This window comes from Erpetoichthys calabaricus, chromosome 11 (genome assembly GCF_900747795.2).
Source record: "Erpetoichthys calabaricus chromosome 11, fErpCal1.3, whole genome shotgun sequence".
Taxonomy (NCBI): domain Eukaryota; kingdom Metazoa; phylum Chordata; class Cladistia; order Polypteriformes; family Polypteridae; genus Erpetoichthys; species Erpetoichthys calabaricus.
This window is the reverse complement of record NC_041404.2, coordinates 46,864,193-46,883,050: the sequence shown is the minus strand read 5'-3', so window position 1 is coordinate 46,883,050 and position 18,858 is coordinate 46,864,193. Positions and strand designations below refer to the sequence as shown.

Here is an 18,858-nt window from a genome sequence, read left to right as displayed (position 1 = left end):
TTCATATTTTCTTAAGTTGTAGCTTTATGCTAAAATAATTGAAATTCATTCTTTCCTCATCAAGCAATACTCAACACCCCAGTATGACAAAAAGAAAACAGGATTTTAGAAAACTTTTATTTATTTTATTAAAAATAAAAAACTGAATAACAGCCTGGAGTCTTCTTGGGTTTGACGTAACAAGTGTATCACACCTGGATTTGGGGATTTTCTGTGATTCTTCTCTACAGATCCAACCTGACAGAACTTGGGAAGATGGAGACCATTGGTGGACAGCCATTTTCAGGCAATCAGGAGATGTTTGGTTGGATTCAATTCTAGGCTTTGGCTGGGCCACTCTAGGATATCCCCAAAGTTGTCCTTAAGCCACTCCTGTATTTAGGGTCATTCTCCTGTTAAAAGGTGAACCTTCGGCCCAGTCTGAGATCCGGAGCCATCTGGAGTGGGTTTTCATTTAGAATATTTTTGTATTTTGCTCCATTCAGCTTTCACTTAACCCTGTCTAGTCCCCCAGTACCTGCCACTGAAAAACTACCCCACAGCATGATGTTACCACCACCATGCTACACAGTTGGAATGGTATTGCAGAGATGATGAATGGTGCTTGGTTTCCTCCCATTGTGATGTTTAGAATTGAGGCCAAACAGTTAAATCTTTGTTTCATCAAACCATAGAATCTTGTTTCTCATAATCTGAGAGTCCTTTAGGTGCCTTTTTGCGAACACCAAGTGGGATTTCATGTGTGTGCCTGGCCACTCTGCCATAAACCTGAGATTAGTGGAGTGTTTCAGTGGTGATTAACCTTATGGAAATTCCTCTCATCTCCACACAGGTTCTCTGGAGCTCAGCTAGAGTGACCATTGAGTTCTTGGTCACCTCTCTTACTCTTCTCTCTTACTCTTGCTCTTCTCCCCTGATTGTCCAGTTTGTCCAGGTAGCCATCTGAGCTAGAAAAGTAACGGTTCTTCCAAACTAATTTAAGAATTCTGTGAAAGCAATTGAGCCCTTGGGAACCTTCAATGCTGTAGAATTATTAGTAGCCTTCCCCAGATCTGTGCCTCAACCCATTCCTGTCTCTATGATTTGTAGGCAATTTCTTTCAACCTTATGGCTTGGTTTTTGCTCAAATGTGGGATCTTCTCTAGACAGGCGTATGCCTTTCCTAATCAGTCCAGTCATTGAAATGATTACAGGTGGGCTCCAAAAAAGGTTTAGAAAACTTTTAAGTTTTAAGTGATTTGTTGCAGAAGATTGTTTCCTGGAGGTGGGTTGGGTAGTTTGGCTCAGTGATCAGTTGCAGTAAAAGGTTTTCATGGGCAGGAGGGGCATTGGGAGATGGTGGGCCCTTTATTTGGGTACCCCTGCTGGCTTTACCATTACACACATTTACATGTAGATGCTGATATGTGATCAGGTGACATTTTTCCTATCAATTTGCTGATTATGCCCACTGTTGCCTCATATTCCAGTTCTTACAGAAGTGAGAGCCATTATGGTCTTCTGCGTTCAAAGCATATTGCTTATTAATGAGAGATCTCCTATCAGTTCCTATAAATTATGGAGAATTTCTTGGGCCTGGCAACTCTGTCACTTGATCCCCATGGTCACAGTTTATCACACACCACCCGCTCTTAAATTCTCCGGTTTCATCATTTGTGATGTCCTACTCATAGCAGTCTTCTCTGACTGAGTTTATTCCCTTGTGCCTCACTAACGTTTCTCTTTCTCTGTCTTTTGCTTTTCAGCTCGGCTCTGTTGGGAAAAATGAAAAGAAATCCCAAAATTCTAGTGGTGGGAGCAGGCGCTGCAGGAGTTGGGGCGGCCACCAAACTGCTCAAGAACGGATTTCGTAACGTACAGATTGTAGAGGCAGAACCACACATCGGGGGGCGCATTATAGGCACCAAGTTCGGTAAGCAGCATGTGCACGGCTTTTTACAGTTGGTCACAGTTGAAGTAAAATTAAAAAGTATGTCAATGGCCTTAGTATGGCACACTGGTTAGAACTTTGTGCTTTTATTCCTGGATTGTCATGTTAGGTTCATTAAACTGGCCCCGTGGAAGCCCGTGAGTAGGTCTGGGAATCTACTTCCCCCATATCCAGGGCTGGTTCCTGGTTTTACCCAATGCTGCCAGGTCATATAAAAGACAATAAAAATAAATATGTGCAATGACAGCATAAATAAATAAATAACTTCCAATAAGAGAATTAACAGTAGAGCACACAGCTCCAGACACTATCCTCATTTGGGATGTGAATGGACCATGTAAAGTAGCTCCTCCACAGTCTCTCTGGACTAATCTTCAAGCAATGGTCACATTTCACCAACCGCAGCACAGAGAAGAAGCTATCGTTGTGGTGTGTGGTGTCACTTACAATTTTCTTTGCCCTGTTTTGACATCTGAAATGTCCTGGAGGTTAGAGAGTGCACACCCAGTGATGTATTCAGCTGTCCACACCACTCTCTGCAGAGCCTTGCGGTCCTGCCAAACCACGGGAGTGATACGTCTTATCAGGATGCTTGGATGGTGGATGTGTAGAAGTTCTTAGTATCTGGGAGGACAATCTGGAATCCCTAAGGATTGTTGTTGTGCCTTCTTCACCAAGGTGTCAATGTACTTGGACCAGGTCAGGTCCTCTATGATGTGGACACCGGGATATCTGAAACTACCCATCCTCTCCAACTTAGTGCTGTTAATACTGAGGGGTTGTGTGGTAATGTGCCTTACTGGCATTACCTGTAATTAAATAAAATTTGTCAAGTGTCCTCTGCAGTGTTGAGAGGCATTTGTTTGGGGTAAAAAGTTAACGTATAAAGAAAGGAAATTTGCCTTTTTCCTTTTTTATAGAAAGCAGATAGACATCTTCACTGACCGTATTAGCGCCTTTTGGAGAGTGTTGCGGTAGGTCTCGGGTAGAGTGGAGAGACAGCCTTGCCATTAACCGGCCGGGATAGCATTGTCGGTCCTCCACTCCTGCGTGTGCCTCCCGCGACCCCATAACTCTAAAGGAGTAAAGTAAATGTGAAGCGTCATAGCATTAGTTTACCGCGGTTTAGAAAAGGGATCCTATGTGTGTAGTTGTCTGGGCAGTAGCTCAGGGGAAGGACGTGAAAATTTAAAAAGTGCTTACGGTAACTTAAGGCAAAAGCGCAGTTGCGTCTCAAAAGCCGGCACAGCTATACACGCTCGTGCCGGCTGCTTGAACTATTATAGTATTTTTGCAGGGCAGGAGACGCCACTTCTCGCAGACGCGTTCTCGTCATCGCGTGGTCGTAGAGAGGTGACATAGGACAGCTTAATTGGTCGGCAAAAGGGCGCCGAATATAAAAGGGACTCCTGGCCCATAGAGGTTGGTTCTTTTCTGACTAGATCTTCTTGGAGAAAGGTACTCGGTAGAACAGCTCTTGAATTTACCAAGCATTACGGCTTGTGCCTTTTTTTTTGTAAATATTTGTTCATGTATAAATATCTCTGGAGTAATGTTGGTGGAGGTATTATTTGGGTTATGGATATTGGTGCACTGTTTTTTTTTTTGTATATAGCCACTATTTTTGAGCTTCATTTACTTACTGTTTTTGTGTGTCGTTTGCGGTATTGGACTGCGTATTAATATATAAATTCCGCAGGACATTATTTTTGTTAAGTGCACCTGTAAATAAAACCTCACTTTATTTTTCAAAAACCCAACCCTTTTGTGTCCGTGTCTCCCTGTCTTACACTATCATCCTGGTCACGCTTGGTCCCACTTACTAGACACCTAGAGTGTAGGCTAGTGTTCCTAATTCCCACTACACGGGGTGTCACAGGTTGGTATTGCTTCTGGTGCTTTCTCCCAAAGTTGACAATCAACTCCTCTTTTCTTCCTGACGTTCAGGCTGTGGTCCAGACACCACTGTGAGAAACTCTCCACTTCATCCTGATAAGCTGCTCGTTGTTGTTAGAGAGCTGTCCTACCACAGCTGCGTTATCAGCAAACTAGATGTTAACTCGTTGAGTCAAGTGCAGTCAAACAATCATAGAGGGAGTGCAGCAGCGGACTCAGAACACAGCCCTGTGGAGACCCTTGTGTTGAGAGTGAGGGATGTTGAAGTGTGGCCACCCACTCAAACTACCTGGGATCTCCTGACATGTCAAGAAGTCAAAAACCCAGCTACAGACTGAATTGATCAGATGCAGGTCCCTGAGCTCGGTAATGATCTTATTGGTGTTGATTTTGTTAAGTGATGAAATACAGCCTATAAATAGCATTCATGCATAATTCCATCTGCTATTGTCCAGATGGACCAGATGCACCATGATATGTAGGATCATGGTGATAGCATCATCTGTGCATTCACTGGAGCAATATGCAAACTGTAATGGAGCTAGTTCTTTGGGCAGTAAAGAGCACATTTCTTCTTCTTTTTTCTTCTTTCTTCTTCTTCTTCTAGCTGTAATTCTTGAATATCCTCTCAAAATGCTTGCTTGCTGTATGCCAGTGCTTCTCAATTATTTTCTGTCATGCCCCCCCTAGGAAGAAGAAAACATCTCGCGCCCCCCACGCGACTATAAATAGTATCATTTGTCTATAAAATTGTTATAAGTACACCTCTGCATAACACTGTATCCTTATTAACGTATAAGAGAATAAAAAAAGAAAGAAATATGGACCAATTTACAACAAAGAATAGCTTTATTAAATGTAACAGAAAAGATTTAAAGTGCATTCTAAATTCAAAAAAAATTAAATCCTTAATTAAACTATAAACATTTTTTGATTGACCATGTCAAACCATATGATACTGAAAAAAAATACATAAAATCAATAAATAATAATGCATTCAAACTGATCACCAACATTTACTCAGGAGCACAATATTAAAAAAAACTTTAACCTGCAAAACAAAAATATATAAAATAATTTGAGCTGATTTTTTAATCAGAGATGATGTCTGGATTAATGGCTACAATGAGCAAAACAAAATATATAAAATAATTTGAGCTGATTTTTTAATCAGAGATGATGTCTGGATTAATGGCTACAATGAGCATGTTTTGCAATGCACAGCTTTTCGAAGCGGGGTTTGAAGCAGGACACAGCAACTCTCAGCTCCTTCTCAATGTGTAGCCGGGACCTGTATTTGCTTTTCAGAGCAGCAACAGCAGAGAAGCCAGTCTCACACAAGTAAGAAGTTGCAAATGGAAGAAGAATGTGCACAGCTCTTTGTCCTAAGAGTGGATATTGCTTCTCCACATTCAGCCAGAATTCACTCAGTGTCTGGGATGTGAAACTTAGTCTCAATATGGAGTCAGATGTGATTTCTATGAACTGCTCCTTCTCTGCAAGGCTAAAACCAGTTGGAGCTGGTGCATTAAAAGGATCTCTCACCCAGTCATACTGGGAACTGTTTTTAGGGAAGTACTTTGTAAAGAATCCCATCAGTGATGAAATATGCTGCTTAAAATATGGAATCACTGAGGTGACATCATAGTCAGTAGTGTCAACAAATTCCTGCAAGTTCTCAAATGACACAGTATTTCCTTCATCAAGTCGCCTGCCCCACATTGCAAGCTTTCGAGTGAAAGAGTTGATCTTGTCTGTGACCTGAGGGAGGTGTTGATTTTTCCCTTGAAGCTGTAGATTTAGTTCATTGAGCTTTCCAAATATGTCACTCAGGTAAGCAAGTTTCATCAGAAAGTTCTCATCACTAAACTTTCTTGCAACTTCATACTTGTGCTCCTGCTCCAAAAACATTCTTATCTCTTCTCTGAGCTCAAAAACTCGGGATAACACTTTTCCTCGTGACAGCCACCTTGCTTCACTGTGAAACAGCACAGCTTGATGTTCAGCTCCCATCTCCTCACAGATAGCAGAGAAAACTCTTGTTTTTAGTGGTCTGGTCTTTATTAAATTGACTACTCCTACAATGTCAGTCATAACCTCACTTAATTCAGAGGAAAGGTGCCTTGATGCCAGTGCCTCTCTATGTAAAATACAGTGTGTCCACTCAGCATTAGGTAAGCCTTCTTTATGAGAGTCCGAAGTCCTTTTCTCATCCCTGCCATGGTCTGTGCACCATCACTGCAAACACCAATGCAGTTCTCCCACTTTAGGCCATTCTCAGTCAGGAAGCAGTCTAGCATTTTGAATAGCTCTTCGGCTGTGGCTCTGTCTCTGACATATTTACAAAAAAGTAGATCCTCACACAGGGAATTTGTCATTTCAAAACGTACATAAGCAATAAACACACAGTCTTTGTTGCTGTCAATTGCTTCATCAAATTGTAAGGCAAAACATTTATCTTTGAGTTTTTCTACCAGCTGTTCTTTAAGATCGTCAGCAATGTCATTTATACGTCTAGCAACAGTGTCATTTGACAGAAGGATAGTTTTTATTTTTGCAGCACTTGCGTCATCCAGCATGACAGAGACCATGTCTAATACTGCAGGCAGTATCAGCTCTTCTGCTATGGTGTGGGGTTTTTTGCACTGAGCAATTTGGTACGCCACCTTATATGATGCCAACAACGCTCGCTGGTTTACTGAAGTAGCAGTCAGAAAGCGGGATGATTGCTGGCAATATTCAACACGTTTTCGCTGAAAAAACTCAAGCGGCTTATCAGCGTGATTAGGGTGTAATGTCTTTAAGTGACGCCTTAATTTATTTGGCTTCATGCTGTCCGCTGCCAACATTTTTAGACACAGTAAGCACACCGGTCTTTCCTCGTCTCCCACCGTAGTCACAGTGAAGCCAAGTGCTACATACGCTTCGTCATATTTCCTCGTCTTAGCTTTCGGGAGACTTTCGTTTGTCTCTTTATCTTCTTCTTTCTCCGCCTGTCTTCTCATCCCTGTTAAAATTTTTTTCATGATGTCACTTGAGGGTCTGCTACACTTCGTGTCTACACTTCATACTCATACTTTGTACTGTGTGCAAAGTGTGCATGCTCAGTGCAAACAAAACCCCTACACCACCGAGCGAATGCTCCCTGCGCACACTCTGCCAATGAGAGCGCCACTGCCCCTTAATGTAGTGGAGTGGTATTGCACTTTATTCTAGAACAGTAAAAAAAAATCAAAACAGAAAAATAAAAAAGCATGTTCCCCGAGGTCAAACGCGCCCCCCTTGACGGAGCCACGTGCCCCCCCTGGGGGGCGCGCCCCACTATTTGAGAAGCACTGCTGTATGCATTTGTATGTCAGGATGATAGTCATTCAGATAGTTTTCGTGTGATTTCTTAAGTACAGGGAAAATAGTGGACCATCGAAAGAACGTTGGTATGATGGGCTGGGGGGTTAAGGAAAGATTTAATATTACTGTGTACCTGAACATGTGGTATTACTGTGATGCTTAAACATGTCTTGGTGTGCCATCTGGACATGCAGCCTTCTGTGATATAGTGGATCAGTGGCTTAGCATTTCAGTGGTCAGTTTTTAAATGATTAATTGAGTTTTCAGCTCGATCTCTGTGGGTGTGCCTGCTCGCACGACTGTGGGAGGTTGGTGAGGTAATTTGGTCAAGATGCACCTGAACGTGAGAGTGCAGTCTGTCTCAATTGCTTTCTTTAGTGCACAACTGAGACGCTGTGCCCACGAGGACATATAAGGGGGAGCCGACATGAGAAAAAGAGAGGAAAAAAAAAAATGATCGCAAAAGAACAGAGCTGTGAGAACGGCATCGGGGGGCAAAGAGGCAGGTCAAGCCAGCCAGCAGCCAGTGCGGTGAAAGGCAGTGCAGACGTGAGCCCTGCGAAGGAGGGAAGGATCGTCACTTTAACGGTGGATCATCCCCACAGGATATTGGAGAGTAGTGGGTGAGATCGAGAAGGAGTCTTACCTCAGGGATCTGAGGTATGCCAGAAGAATGAAAAGGAGGACAGCAGGACAACTGACCCCGAGTGGTCTGGCTGACTCCACTTGAGGCAACTAAGATGGGGGTCGGAAAGTGAGGACCGCAAAGCTGAACTAGCATTAGATGAGCTGGGGAGACAAAGGGGGTGTTGCGCTGGGCTCGTCTGACCGAGCATGAAGGACCCGATAACTGTTGGTTTACTCTCGTTTTTATTTCTTATTTTAATCTCATGTATTGTTGCCTGTTTTTAAAAAATATTTAGTGAAGAGAGCGCTGCCCTTATTGAACACTGTTTTGATTTTTGATTGTTTTTAACAAAAGCACTGGAGCATTTTTTTGCACCAACCCCTTGCTTTGTGTTTTGCGTCCTCATCCACTGGCTCATCCCTAGGGTGTGTGATCGGAGGTTCAACAGGCTACCTAGAGCAACTGGTGTGTGTGTGGAGTGTGGAGTCGTCCCACACCATCACACCTTCCTGGTGTTCACTTTCCTACAAGCTCTTATTACATCATTTTTCTGTCAAAGTAAGCGCTGTTTCCTGACTGTGCTGTGCTCTTGTCACAGACGTTGTGTACCTCTGGCTGGTATTAGTGGTATTTACATCAAAGTGCCTGTAAATATTAGTAGGCTCATCTACCAGACAGGTGTCACCACTCGCCATGGTCCATTATTGTCCGTAGACCTTGCCACTTGTGTCTCACTGCTCAAACTGTGCTTTTACTCCCCCGCCCCCTTTTTAACCCTTTCTTAAGTTGTACGAGGGCAGTTTTGTAATTGTTCATATTCCCAAAAGCAAGCCCTGAGTTTTACATAATGGTGTGTGTGTGTGTTTAGAGAATCACAAATGTTTTTTATCCACCAATGGTTTCTGATCAGGGAAAGTCCTGATGATGACTTCGGGAACAATATCATCAGCTAGTTTATCGATAAAGCCTACCACTGCTTTCGTAAACACACTGATTGCATCATCATAACTGCGTCTGAATAAGTCCCAGTCAGCGACACTCTGCACGTCCTGGGGAACATCTCTGATTAATCAGTCGGGTGTGTGACCTCATGCTCGATTGGAGCTTCCTGTTTTAGGCTTTATTTATATTAGAGTTTTAGGAAAGATGGCGGTATGGTCCGGTTTGCCCAGTGGAGGAAGCGACTGGACTTTACAGTTGTCTTTATATGAAGTACAGCAGCGATCCAGTGTCATTTCCCCTATGAAGGTACATGTAATGTTCTGATAGATTTCTAGCATTACCCTTCTGAGTTTAGTCTTGTTGAAATCCCCACCAATAATGATCCATGTTATCACTCTGGTAATGATAGAGTGTCTCATACAGTTCTGGCTGAGCAGTTTTGGTGTGTGTTTGAAGTGGAATAACCACAATAATGACAATGACCGATGTAAACTCCTGAAGGTCTGCATTTAATTGTCAGCAGCTCCATTTTGGGCAAGCAGTAGTGTGACAAAACAGCTACTATCCTACTTTGTCACCAGTTATTGTTAACCATGAGACATATACCTCCACCTTTCAATTGGTCAAACTCCTCTGTTCTGTCCTCACAATAAACAGACAGACATTCAGTAGGATGAATCGCATGACCCAGTATCAAAAGAGTCGGCCATGTCTTGGTGAGACAAGAGGAGTTGCAGTCTCGTAAATCATATCACATCAGTTCTTGTGCAGGACTGGTTCCTGCCATACATCCAATGCTGCTGGGACAGGCACCAGATTAGACAGTGAATGGATGTGACAAATTATAACATCAGTAGAATTATTTTTTATGATATCTCTTCCTCACAATGCATCTTTCACTCAGTTTAATATCTGTACTGACTGCACTAGGTGGCAGCAGCTTTGAATGGAAAGGGGACCAGGAAAAGTCACAAAGTCAAAATAACGAGCCAAGGGATGTTGCTGTTAATATGTGAAATAAATAAACAAAGCCCAAGACATGGACCACTAATTGCAGTCAGAATACAGTCTATGATTTCATTAGCAAAGGGAACAAATATCCAGAGCCAAATCAAGCAGACATTTGCCGTGAAGGAACAAAAGACTTTTTGTATCCAAAATACACTAAGAGGAGCTTCTTTGTAGTTCATCTGCTACTCCCATTAGGAGTCGCCACAGCAGATCATCTTCTTCCATCTCTTCCTGTTCTCATCATCTTGCTGTGTTACACCCATCACCTGCATGTCCTCTCTCACCACATCCATAAACCTTCTCTTAGGCCTTCTTCTCTTCATCTTACCTGGCAGCTCTATCCTTAGTACCCTTCTCTCAGTATACCCAGCATCTCTCCTCTGCACATGTCCAAACCAATGCAATCTCGCCTCTCTGGCTTTGTCTCCAAACCATCCCACCTGAGCTGACCCTCTAATGTCCTCATTTCTAATCCTTTTCACCCTCGTCACACCCAATGCAAATCTTAAACTACATTAAGAAGAACAATTGTTACATTTTTTTAGGAAGACTCCGATCGCCCTTTTTTTGCTTAAACTTAACAGCAGTATATGGCAGTGCTATACAGAGAAGGTGACAGCCGAGTGAAAGAGAATTCAGCTGATGGCACCAGGAAACAGAGACAAGGAGTTCTTCTCTAGCTCACACAGTAAGGAGCTGCTTCTGAGGGCCAGATGGCATAAATTCTTTGCTGACCACTGGCAGTTACCACTATGCAAATGTTAGATTTGGGATAGCTTGTGGTGAGAGTCCACAGCAAAACACAGCGTAATCAGCAGGATTTGCATTATGGAGGGGTGAAGTGAGCTCAGGAAGCACTCAGCTTGCAGTGCTTAGTCTCAGTTGATCCTTCTTTTTGTTGTCCTCCTCATTATCCTTATTTTTCTGGAATAAACCCTTTTGTGTTTAGAAGGTGGTTTTTTGCAGTGGTTATTCTGGGTACATGTTTTGCTCTTAACTTGCCTCCATCTGGTCACACGACCAATCCATTAGATAACAAAGTAATGACTTAAACAATATTTGCACTGTTTTTTCCACCAGGACAATCTTGGATTGATCTTGGAGCTCAGTACATCCATGGTGCATCTCCCTCCAATCCTGTGTATGTAATGGCAAAAGACATGGGCCTGTTGAATGACTCAACCGAGGAAGAATCAGAAAGCAAAGGATGGAGAGTTTTTAGCAAACAGAACAAAAAGATTGATACCACCTTTGCCAAACAAGTCTATGAATTTGGTGAAAATATAATACTCAACAGTTACACCCTAAAGAAATCCTATACTCAAGGACAGAATCAGAGCATGGGGGAATATTTTGTCACAAAGATCCAGGAGCTGTCAACCAATTGGAGCAGTGACCCTCACCGAAGCAAGGAAGTGAATGGGATCTTCAGCTTGGTCATCAAGAACTACCTTCTAGACATAGGAACCAGTGATCTTCGAGATGTGGGTGTGGACGCCTGGCATGAATTTGGACCTGTGGAAGGGGGTGAACTCAACCTCCAGGGGTATTTGTTTTGGATAATTTCATGTTTGAGATTTGCTTCTGTTCACACATTAGTTGACCTCTAATTTGTGCTTGATCCCCTAGTAATGTGATATCCAGGAATACAAGGATACAGTGCATTGAAATCATCAGCATAGTGGAGAGGGAAGGGAAAAATGTGGGCCCATCAACTGTCATCTGCAGGCTGCAGTACAAATGCTGTCTGGGAGATCTCAGCGCGTCTGTCAGATCTCTGTAGTACCCTCATTTCACACCCTGCTTTCACTACATAAAACCCAAACAAAGCCCTTACACAAACAGACACACCACATACTTCTCCATCTGCTCAGATTCCATTTAGACTTCATCTCGTTCCATATCTTCTTGACCTCTCCATCTTGCACTGTTACACCCATCAGTGCCACCGTCGCCAACCCATATAACATACGTAGCTGGTCTCACTACCGTCCTGTAGACCTTCCCTTTCACTCTTGCTGATATCCGTCTGTGACACATCACTCCTGACACTCTTTTCCACCCATTCCACCCTGCCTGCACTCTCTTTTTCTCCTGTCTTCCACAATTCCCATTACTCTGTACTGTTGATCCCAAGTATTTAAAGTCATCCACCTTGCTCAAATTACATTTAGATTAGATTTAATTTGATGTACTTTTTTTGTCTCAAGGGGAAATTAAAAATTTACAGAAGCTCACAAGAAGGACAAAGATATATTGTGACCACTTGGGGACACCACTGAGCCCCAAACCCCATACACAAAACAGTTCCAGGTTCAAATAAAGGTTTCTTTATTTCTCAGAGTACCTTAACCACAAGCAAGATCCAATAAGCCATCCTGTCCATCTACTTCCACTTCTCCAGGTGAGGTTTGTCTACTGCTTCCTGAGTCTGACACTGCTAAGTGAGGCATGTTGAATCAGGCAGTATTTCTAATGTCTTGACATGTCATGGCAGAAGCTCTCCCAAAGCGTGGAGATCTTCTCTAGGCAGCACCCTTCTGGCTACATCCAGGGATCCCGACAGGATTGTCTTTCCAAATCCAAACTGGGAACATACCAGAGTGGAAGTGTAACCTTTCACCTTGGGTGGATAAACTGTACCAGATAACCAGTCTCCCCCCACCAGTCCATTATATGATTGCCCCAACTTAGATGGAAACCTTGAGCCATTCTGGGTAGGTTGCACCACTGCTTATGTAGTTCATCCATTATGGCCTCTTGGCCAGTGTGGCCGAGTGCCAGAATGACAGGACAAAGGTGAAAGAATAGTCGGGACAACAACTGGGTCATCCCATTTAATTCTACAATCCAAAATAAAATAGATGCCTTTATGGCTACAAATCACAGCCCATCTGGGCAAATCACCAAAAGAGGAAAATCGTAGGCTCTTCGGCCATCAGAATCCATGGCTTTTTAGGAAGCACCTTCCGGCGGTCTGCTCTGTATCAAAGACGACTCCTTTTGGGTGGCCGGGCTTCTTCTCTTATGTGGACCGGAAGAGGCGGGGCTAAATGCCATCACTGGGTGGTTTCTCGGTTCTGTTTGGATAGAAGGAGAAATACATGCTAGCGACAGCATCCTGTCTTATCCTGGCAGGTTATTATATATCTTGAATAAGCACATGAGGAGATCCTCAGACGCACATCCGTGACACTGAGTAAGGTGTTACCCTCCATCCCAATCGGTATGCCAATCCATCCATTCAAGCATTTACAATGTACGTATATAAATATTATATATACATGTCTATGTGTGGAAGTGTATTTGTCTGTCTGGCCCAGAAGTGAGAGGTGGAGTCGGGGTGAGGGCTCCACCTCCAAAGAAACAGAAAACTCACTTAGCCGCTAATAACACAAGCAATGCCAACACGTCAGCAAAACGAAACCTCACAAGAAAGACAAAGTCGCTTAGCCGCTAACCTCGGCAAATGGTATCCCTTTTTACTTTTCCTCCCGCCGCTAATAACACAAGCGAGCCCGAACACATCGGCAAAAGGAACATGAAATTGGAAGTTCATTCCATCCAAATTTTCCTGGCTGAAGACCCCAGCATTTAGAATGACTCATCTTTAGAGTGTTCACAGCGGTGTAAATCATTTTCGTTGCCGAGTTTAAAAATAAACATCAACAAGATAACGCAGCCCCCCTCCTAGTCGGTAATGCGGACAAATTCAGACTGCTTTTCAAAGTCTGCAGCACACATTTTGGCTTTAAGTGTAATGTCCTCATGTTTTTAGTCTATCTTTAGTAAATCTTATGGTAATCTCCATTGTGTTACTGATTCGTCTTTTGTAATGTCTAGACGGCTCTGACCCCGATTGACCCTAAGTGTCCACAACTGCCAGAATGAACTTTCACATTTTTTAGGTCAGTTAGGCTTAAAACATCACAGATGTATGACATTTAGCCTTTGGTTTTTGGTTTACTTTTCTGTTATAATATTGTTAAGAAAAACAATGCATTTCCGTTATGTATACAGCTTTGTAAAATTGACACTAAAATTCATTTTACTAAAAAGAGGTTCTTTGGGGTTTTGTTAACGTTTTTTTTTTTTTCTGGGGGTGGAAAATAATAAGTACGTTCTATCTCGAAAGAGTCAGAAGGAAAGTTTATGTTAAGAACCGTGAGAAAGAAATGTGGTCAAAATTGCACCAAAGCCATTACCAAAAAGATAATACTGATCTTTCATTAATCCCTAACACTATTCAGAAATCAAAGTTTAGAAACAACACTGAGAGTCAAAATAAATAGAAAAGCACCAAAATAAAATGAATCTCACATAAGGTTCTATTAGCCCAATCTCAGATACAGTAATCCCTCCTCCATCGCGGGGGTTGCGTTCCAGAGTCACCCGCGAAATAAGAAAATCCGCGAAGTAGAAACCATATGTTCATGTGGTTATTTTTATATATTTTAAGCCCTTATAAACTCTCCCACACTATTATAAACATTTCACGCACAATTATACAGCATAAACCCTTTGTATTCTCTTAGATATTAGGTAAGATTCATTGCAATTATGTATGTAAACACAGTTTACATACAGTAAAACCTAAATATTATTTTAAAGATATCGAGCGTCTCCGATATCACATATGTTACTGCCATTACGACAGACAGGCCACCAGAAATAAATACGTTCAATGCAAGAAAAATTGTATACAGTAAAATGTGTGTACAGTGACACTAAACTATGTACATGTAATAAGTACTGTAAGTAAATAATTAATTATGGTTACTCACCAACAATGACACGACAACTTGTCCGATAACGATGAGTTTAATTTTACTGCATAACAAAGGATAGTGTTACAGCTCTTCTAAAGGAGCCTCTTCAGGCGACTGTTTAGCACCGCCGTTGTTCTTCTTCCATCACTCTTCAATCCAAATCCCTAAAGCAGATTCCATCCATACTACTGCCTTATCACGTCCACTTGCAACTCGTTTTGTGCCCTGGTTGAAGGAAACTGCAGCCATAGATCTTATATGCTTTTCCTCCTTTTTAAATAAAAAGAATCGTGGACTCATTTATGCTGTAATGGTGTCCTGCAGCGGTGTAGCTGTTTCCTTTCTTCAACATATCCAAAACTTTTACCTTTTCTGCAATCATTTGCATCTTCTGTTGGCGCTTGGGCACATTAATGCTGAATGAGTGAGATTACACTTCCTGGTTAATGCAGCACTCCGTCGCTGAGCCAATCAGCAGCACACAGGAACTTAACCGCGTGCTCTGATTGGGTAGCTTCTCAGCCATCCGCCAATAGCGTCCCTTGTTTGAATTCAAATACGTCCCTTGTTTGAATTCAAATGGGCAAATCAACTGAGGAAGCACACGTACTGTAGACCGCAGACATCCGCGAAGCAGTGAAAAATCCGCGATATATATTCACATATGCTTACATTTAAAATCCGCGATGGAGTGAAGCCGCGAAAGATGAAGCGTGATATAGCGAGGGATCACTGTAGTACGGGTCTGTACACAAGAGTTAAAGTACCATCATGCTGATGATGTTAGAGGCCACACACTCACAGGAACGTCAAAGCTCAAGAAAAACAGCACCAAAACTGAATAAAATATTAACAAAAATACTCAATCATGACAGAATTTCATTTTATAAGAGCTTGTTTACGCTTTTGCGTTTACTGTATCTATATGTTTCCACAGCGGTGTAACACAAGTAACCCACAGCACGCCAGTAAAATCAATTCTGTTAATTCTCTAATCCACATCACTGCAGAGGAGCACCATCTACTTCATCTTCATCTTTTCCCACTCCTATGTGGGATCCATGTGGTTGATCAACCTTCTCCCCACAGCTTGGTCCTGCACCTTTTCCTCAGTCAAGCTCCATTCCTTGAGATCTTCCTTTACCTTATCCATCAACCTCCACTTTAGTCTCCCTCACTTTCTCCTGTCTTGTACTTCCATTTCCATCCTTCTTTTGCCCACATCTTCATTTCCTGTCCTCATCACCTGTCCATACCACTTCAACCTTCTTTTCTGTAATTTCTTAGATTTGTCTCCCACTTTTATTATACCTCTGATTATCTCATTTCTTATTCTCTCCTTTCTTGTAACTCCACACATCCATCTCAACCTTCTCATTCTTCTCTTGCTGTGCTCCCTTTACTGCTCATATCTCAGCTCCATACTTCATTGCTGGCCTTACCACTGTCTTAAAAACCTGACCTTTAACCTTCACCTTAATTTTTCGATCACACAATGCTCCTGATACCTTATTTAATTGTTCCATCCCTAATGCACTCTATGGGTTATTTGTGCATCTAATTCTCCATCTTGGGCTACCACTGATCCTGGATATTGAAACTTCTCCACTCTGTTCAATAGCTAACTTCTGAATCCTGATCCTCATTAAACTCCATATATTCTGTCTTCTTCTTCCTATTTATCTTCAGTCCTCCATCTTCCAAAGCCCTTCTCCATTCTTCCATCTCTTCCTCTCTTCAATACTAAGCCAACATTTTCAGTAGCACAAGGTTCAGGAGAGTATTTTTTTTTTTTTTTTAAAAACTCCATGTTTAGGTGTTAAAAACTCTAAGGTTTAGTGTATGTGAAACATAAAAATGGACACTAATGTCTGTGTTTTACAAACAAAAATGCAGCCTGAGCATTGAGGGGGTTATATGTGAGGCATCTCTTGTGGAGAAGGAACTTGAAAGGAGGAAGTGAAAGAGTCAAAACATAACAGTCAGCCCACAGCTCTCTGCACTTCCGTTTGTACTGCTGACCTGTTCTGTTTCACTGTTTTCCAGGCACATGCATCAGATTGTAGAGAATTTGCTGAGGGACTTTCCAAAGGAAAACATTCTGCTTAGCACACAAGTGACAAAAATCGAGTGGAATGGATCGTTCCAGGGCAGTGAGGAGGAAGAGGAGAACCAGTATCCAGTGCGTGTGCTTTGTGAGGGAGGGAAGGAGATCCTTGCTGACCATGTGCTTCTCACCATCTCAGTTGGTACTGTATTCTGATGCTATTGGGTGACAACTCCCATCTCTGGCGCTTTTCAAACTTCAACACCTCTTGGGCTTCAGTATCAATTACCATATATACTCGCATATAAGTTGATCATAAAATCAGACCCCGACTTATACGCCCATTCAAAAATACAACACTGAAAAATTTTTTTTTTACATCTTCTTGCCTCCTCCAATCTGACACCAGTTTCTCAGACGCATCGAATTTTGTTACAGCAGCACAATTACCAATTTCTTTTGCCACTTTAACGACTTTTAATTTAAAACCAGCTTCATATTTTCTTCGTAGATAAGGGATGCTCTTATGATGAAGGTGTATGAGGGTGTGAGATACAAAAAACACAAAGCGGTGCAAACGTTGCTTCGGAATAGTTTGGGTATTACCGTGTGGTCACGTAGGCACAATACATAGAAGAAAAAGGCAGTGTGGTCCGCGGTTACTCTCTCAGGTGGGCGTTACCATATCATAATCTCTTGGACCAATAGCGTGAGTTTTCCGCATTCAACTTATACAACTGACATTATAAAATACCGGAAATGATACGGTAAAATCAAGTCCCGACTTCTCCACGGGAGAACTTAAACGCGAGTACAGTAATCCCTCCTCCATCGCGGGGGTTGCGTTCCAGAGCCACCTGCGAAATAAGAAAATCCGCGAAGTAGAAACCATATGTTTATATGGTTATTTTTATATTGTCATGCTTGGGTCACAGATTTGTGCAGAAACACAGGAGGTTGTAGAGAGACAGGAACGTTATTCAAACACTGCAAACAAACATTTGTCTCTTTTTCAAAAGTTTAAACTGTGCTTCATGACAAGACAGAGATGACAGTTCCATCTCACAATTAAAAGAATGCAAATATATCTTCCTCTTCAAAGGAGTGCGCGTCAGGAGCAGATAATGTCACATAGATAGAGAAAAGAAACAAATCAATAGGGCTGTTTGGCTTTTAAGTATGCGAAGCACCGCGGCACAAAGCTGTTGAAGGCGGCAGCTCACACCCCCTCCGTCAGGAGCAGGGAGAGAGAGAGAGAGAGAGAGAGAGAGAGAGAGACAGACAGAGTTTGTTTTTCAATCAAAAATCAATACGTGCCCTTCGAGCTTTTAAGTATGCGAAGCACCGTGCAGCATGTCGTTTCAGGAAGCAGCTGCACAAAAGATAGCAACGTGAAGATAATCTTTCAGCATTTTTAGACGAGCGTCCGTATCGTCTAGGTGTGCGAACAGCCCCCCTGCTCAATCCCCCTACGTCAGGATCAGAGAAAGTCAGCGCAAGAGAGAGAGAGAGAAAAGTAAGCTGGGTAGCTTCTCAGCCATCTGCCAATAGCGTCCCTTGTATGAAATCAACTGGGCAAACCAACTGAGGAAGCATGTACCAGAAATTAAAAGACCCATTGTCCGCAGAAATCCACGAACCAGCAAAAAATCTGCGATATATATTTAAATATGCTTACATATAAAATCCGCGATGGAGTGAAGCCGCGAAAGGCGAAGCGCGATATAGCGAGGGATCACTGTATATACAGTAGATCTGTGCCTGCACTGCTTGTTACTAATTGTTACTGTTTGAATACAATCAAGGGGGCAAATTCCACTTAAAGGAATGCTCCATGCAAAAATTATTTTTATAGCTAGTTCCATAAGTATTTGGACTGTGTTACAGTTTTCATAATTTTGGCTCCTTGCTCCACCAAAATGGATTTGAAATAAAGCAATCAAGATGTAATTGAAGTGTAGACATTTAAATTTAATTTAAGGTATTTGACAAAGTCATTGCATGAGCCATTTAGAAAAGACGGAGATTCTTATACGTGGTCTTGAAAGCACCTGAAAATGTCGAGGACCATGTATAAAAATGTCTGCTATTCCTAAATGACTCATTCAATATTTCTGTTAAACTCTTTGAATTAATACTGAAAACCTACACTTCCTTTTCCTTTTTGCTCACAATAACTCCTAAACTCCTTGTGAGGTGAGCCGTCATCATGTCACTTTTGCTATTTGTTGTGCAATTGATGATAACAAACCCTCAAACTCCCTTTACTTTAGAGTAGCTAAACAAC

The 18,858-nt window shown here is 42.2% G+C and overlaps 1 protein-coding gene and 1 long non-coding RNA gene across 6 annotated transcripts in view; one reads left to right on the top strand and one right to left on the bottom strand.

Annotated features, from left to right (window-relative positions):
* The window catches only part of paox1 (polyamine oxidase (exo-N4-amino) 1), an 84,125-nt gene that overhangs the window by 20,284 nt on the left and 44,983 nt on the right, over positions 1-18,858 (top strand). For all 5 annotated transcript variants that reach the window (XM_028813067.2, XM_028813069.2, XM_051934218.1 and 2 more), the window contains 3 exons: positions 1,746-1,912; positions 10,836-11,301; positions 16,571-16,773. In XM_028813067.2, coding sequence (XP_028668900.2) covers positions 1,746-1,912; positions 10,836-11,301; positions 16,571-16,773 — 836 coding nt within the window. The remainder of the gene's footprint in view (positions 1-1,745; positions 1,913-10,835; positions 11,302-16,570; positions 16,774-18,858) is intronic.
* LOC127529693 (uncharacterized) lies at positions 4,455-7,173 on the bottom strand. The gene is made up of 2 exons (XR_007936313.1): positions 7,065-7,173; positions 4,455-4,733 (listed from the first exon to the last, which is right to left on the bottom strand). It is a non-coding gene; the product is annotated as an uncharacterized LOC127529693 (long non-coding RNA).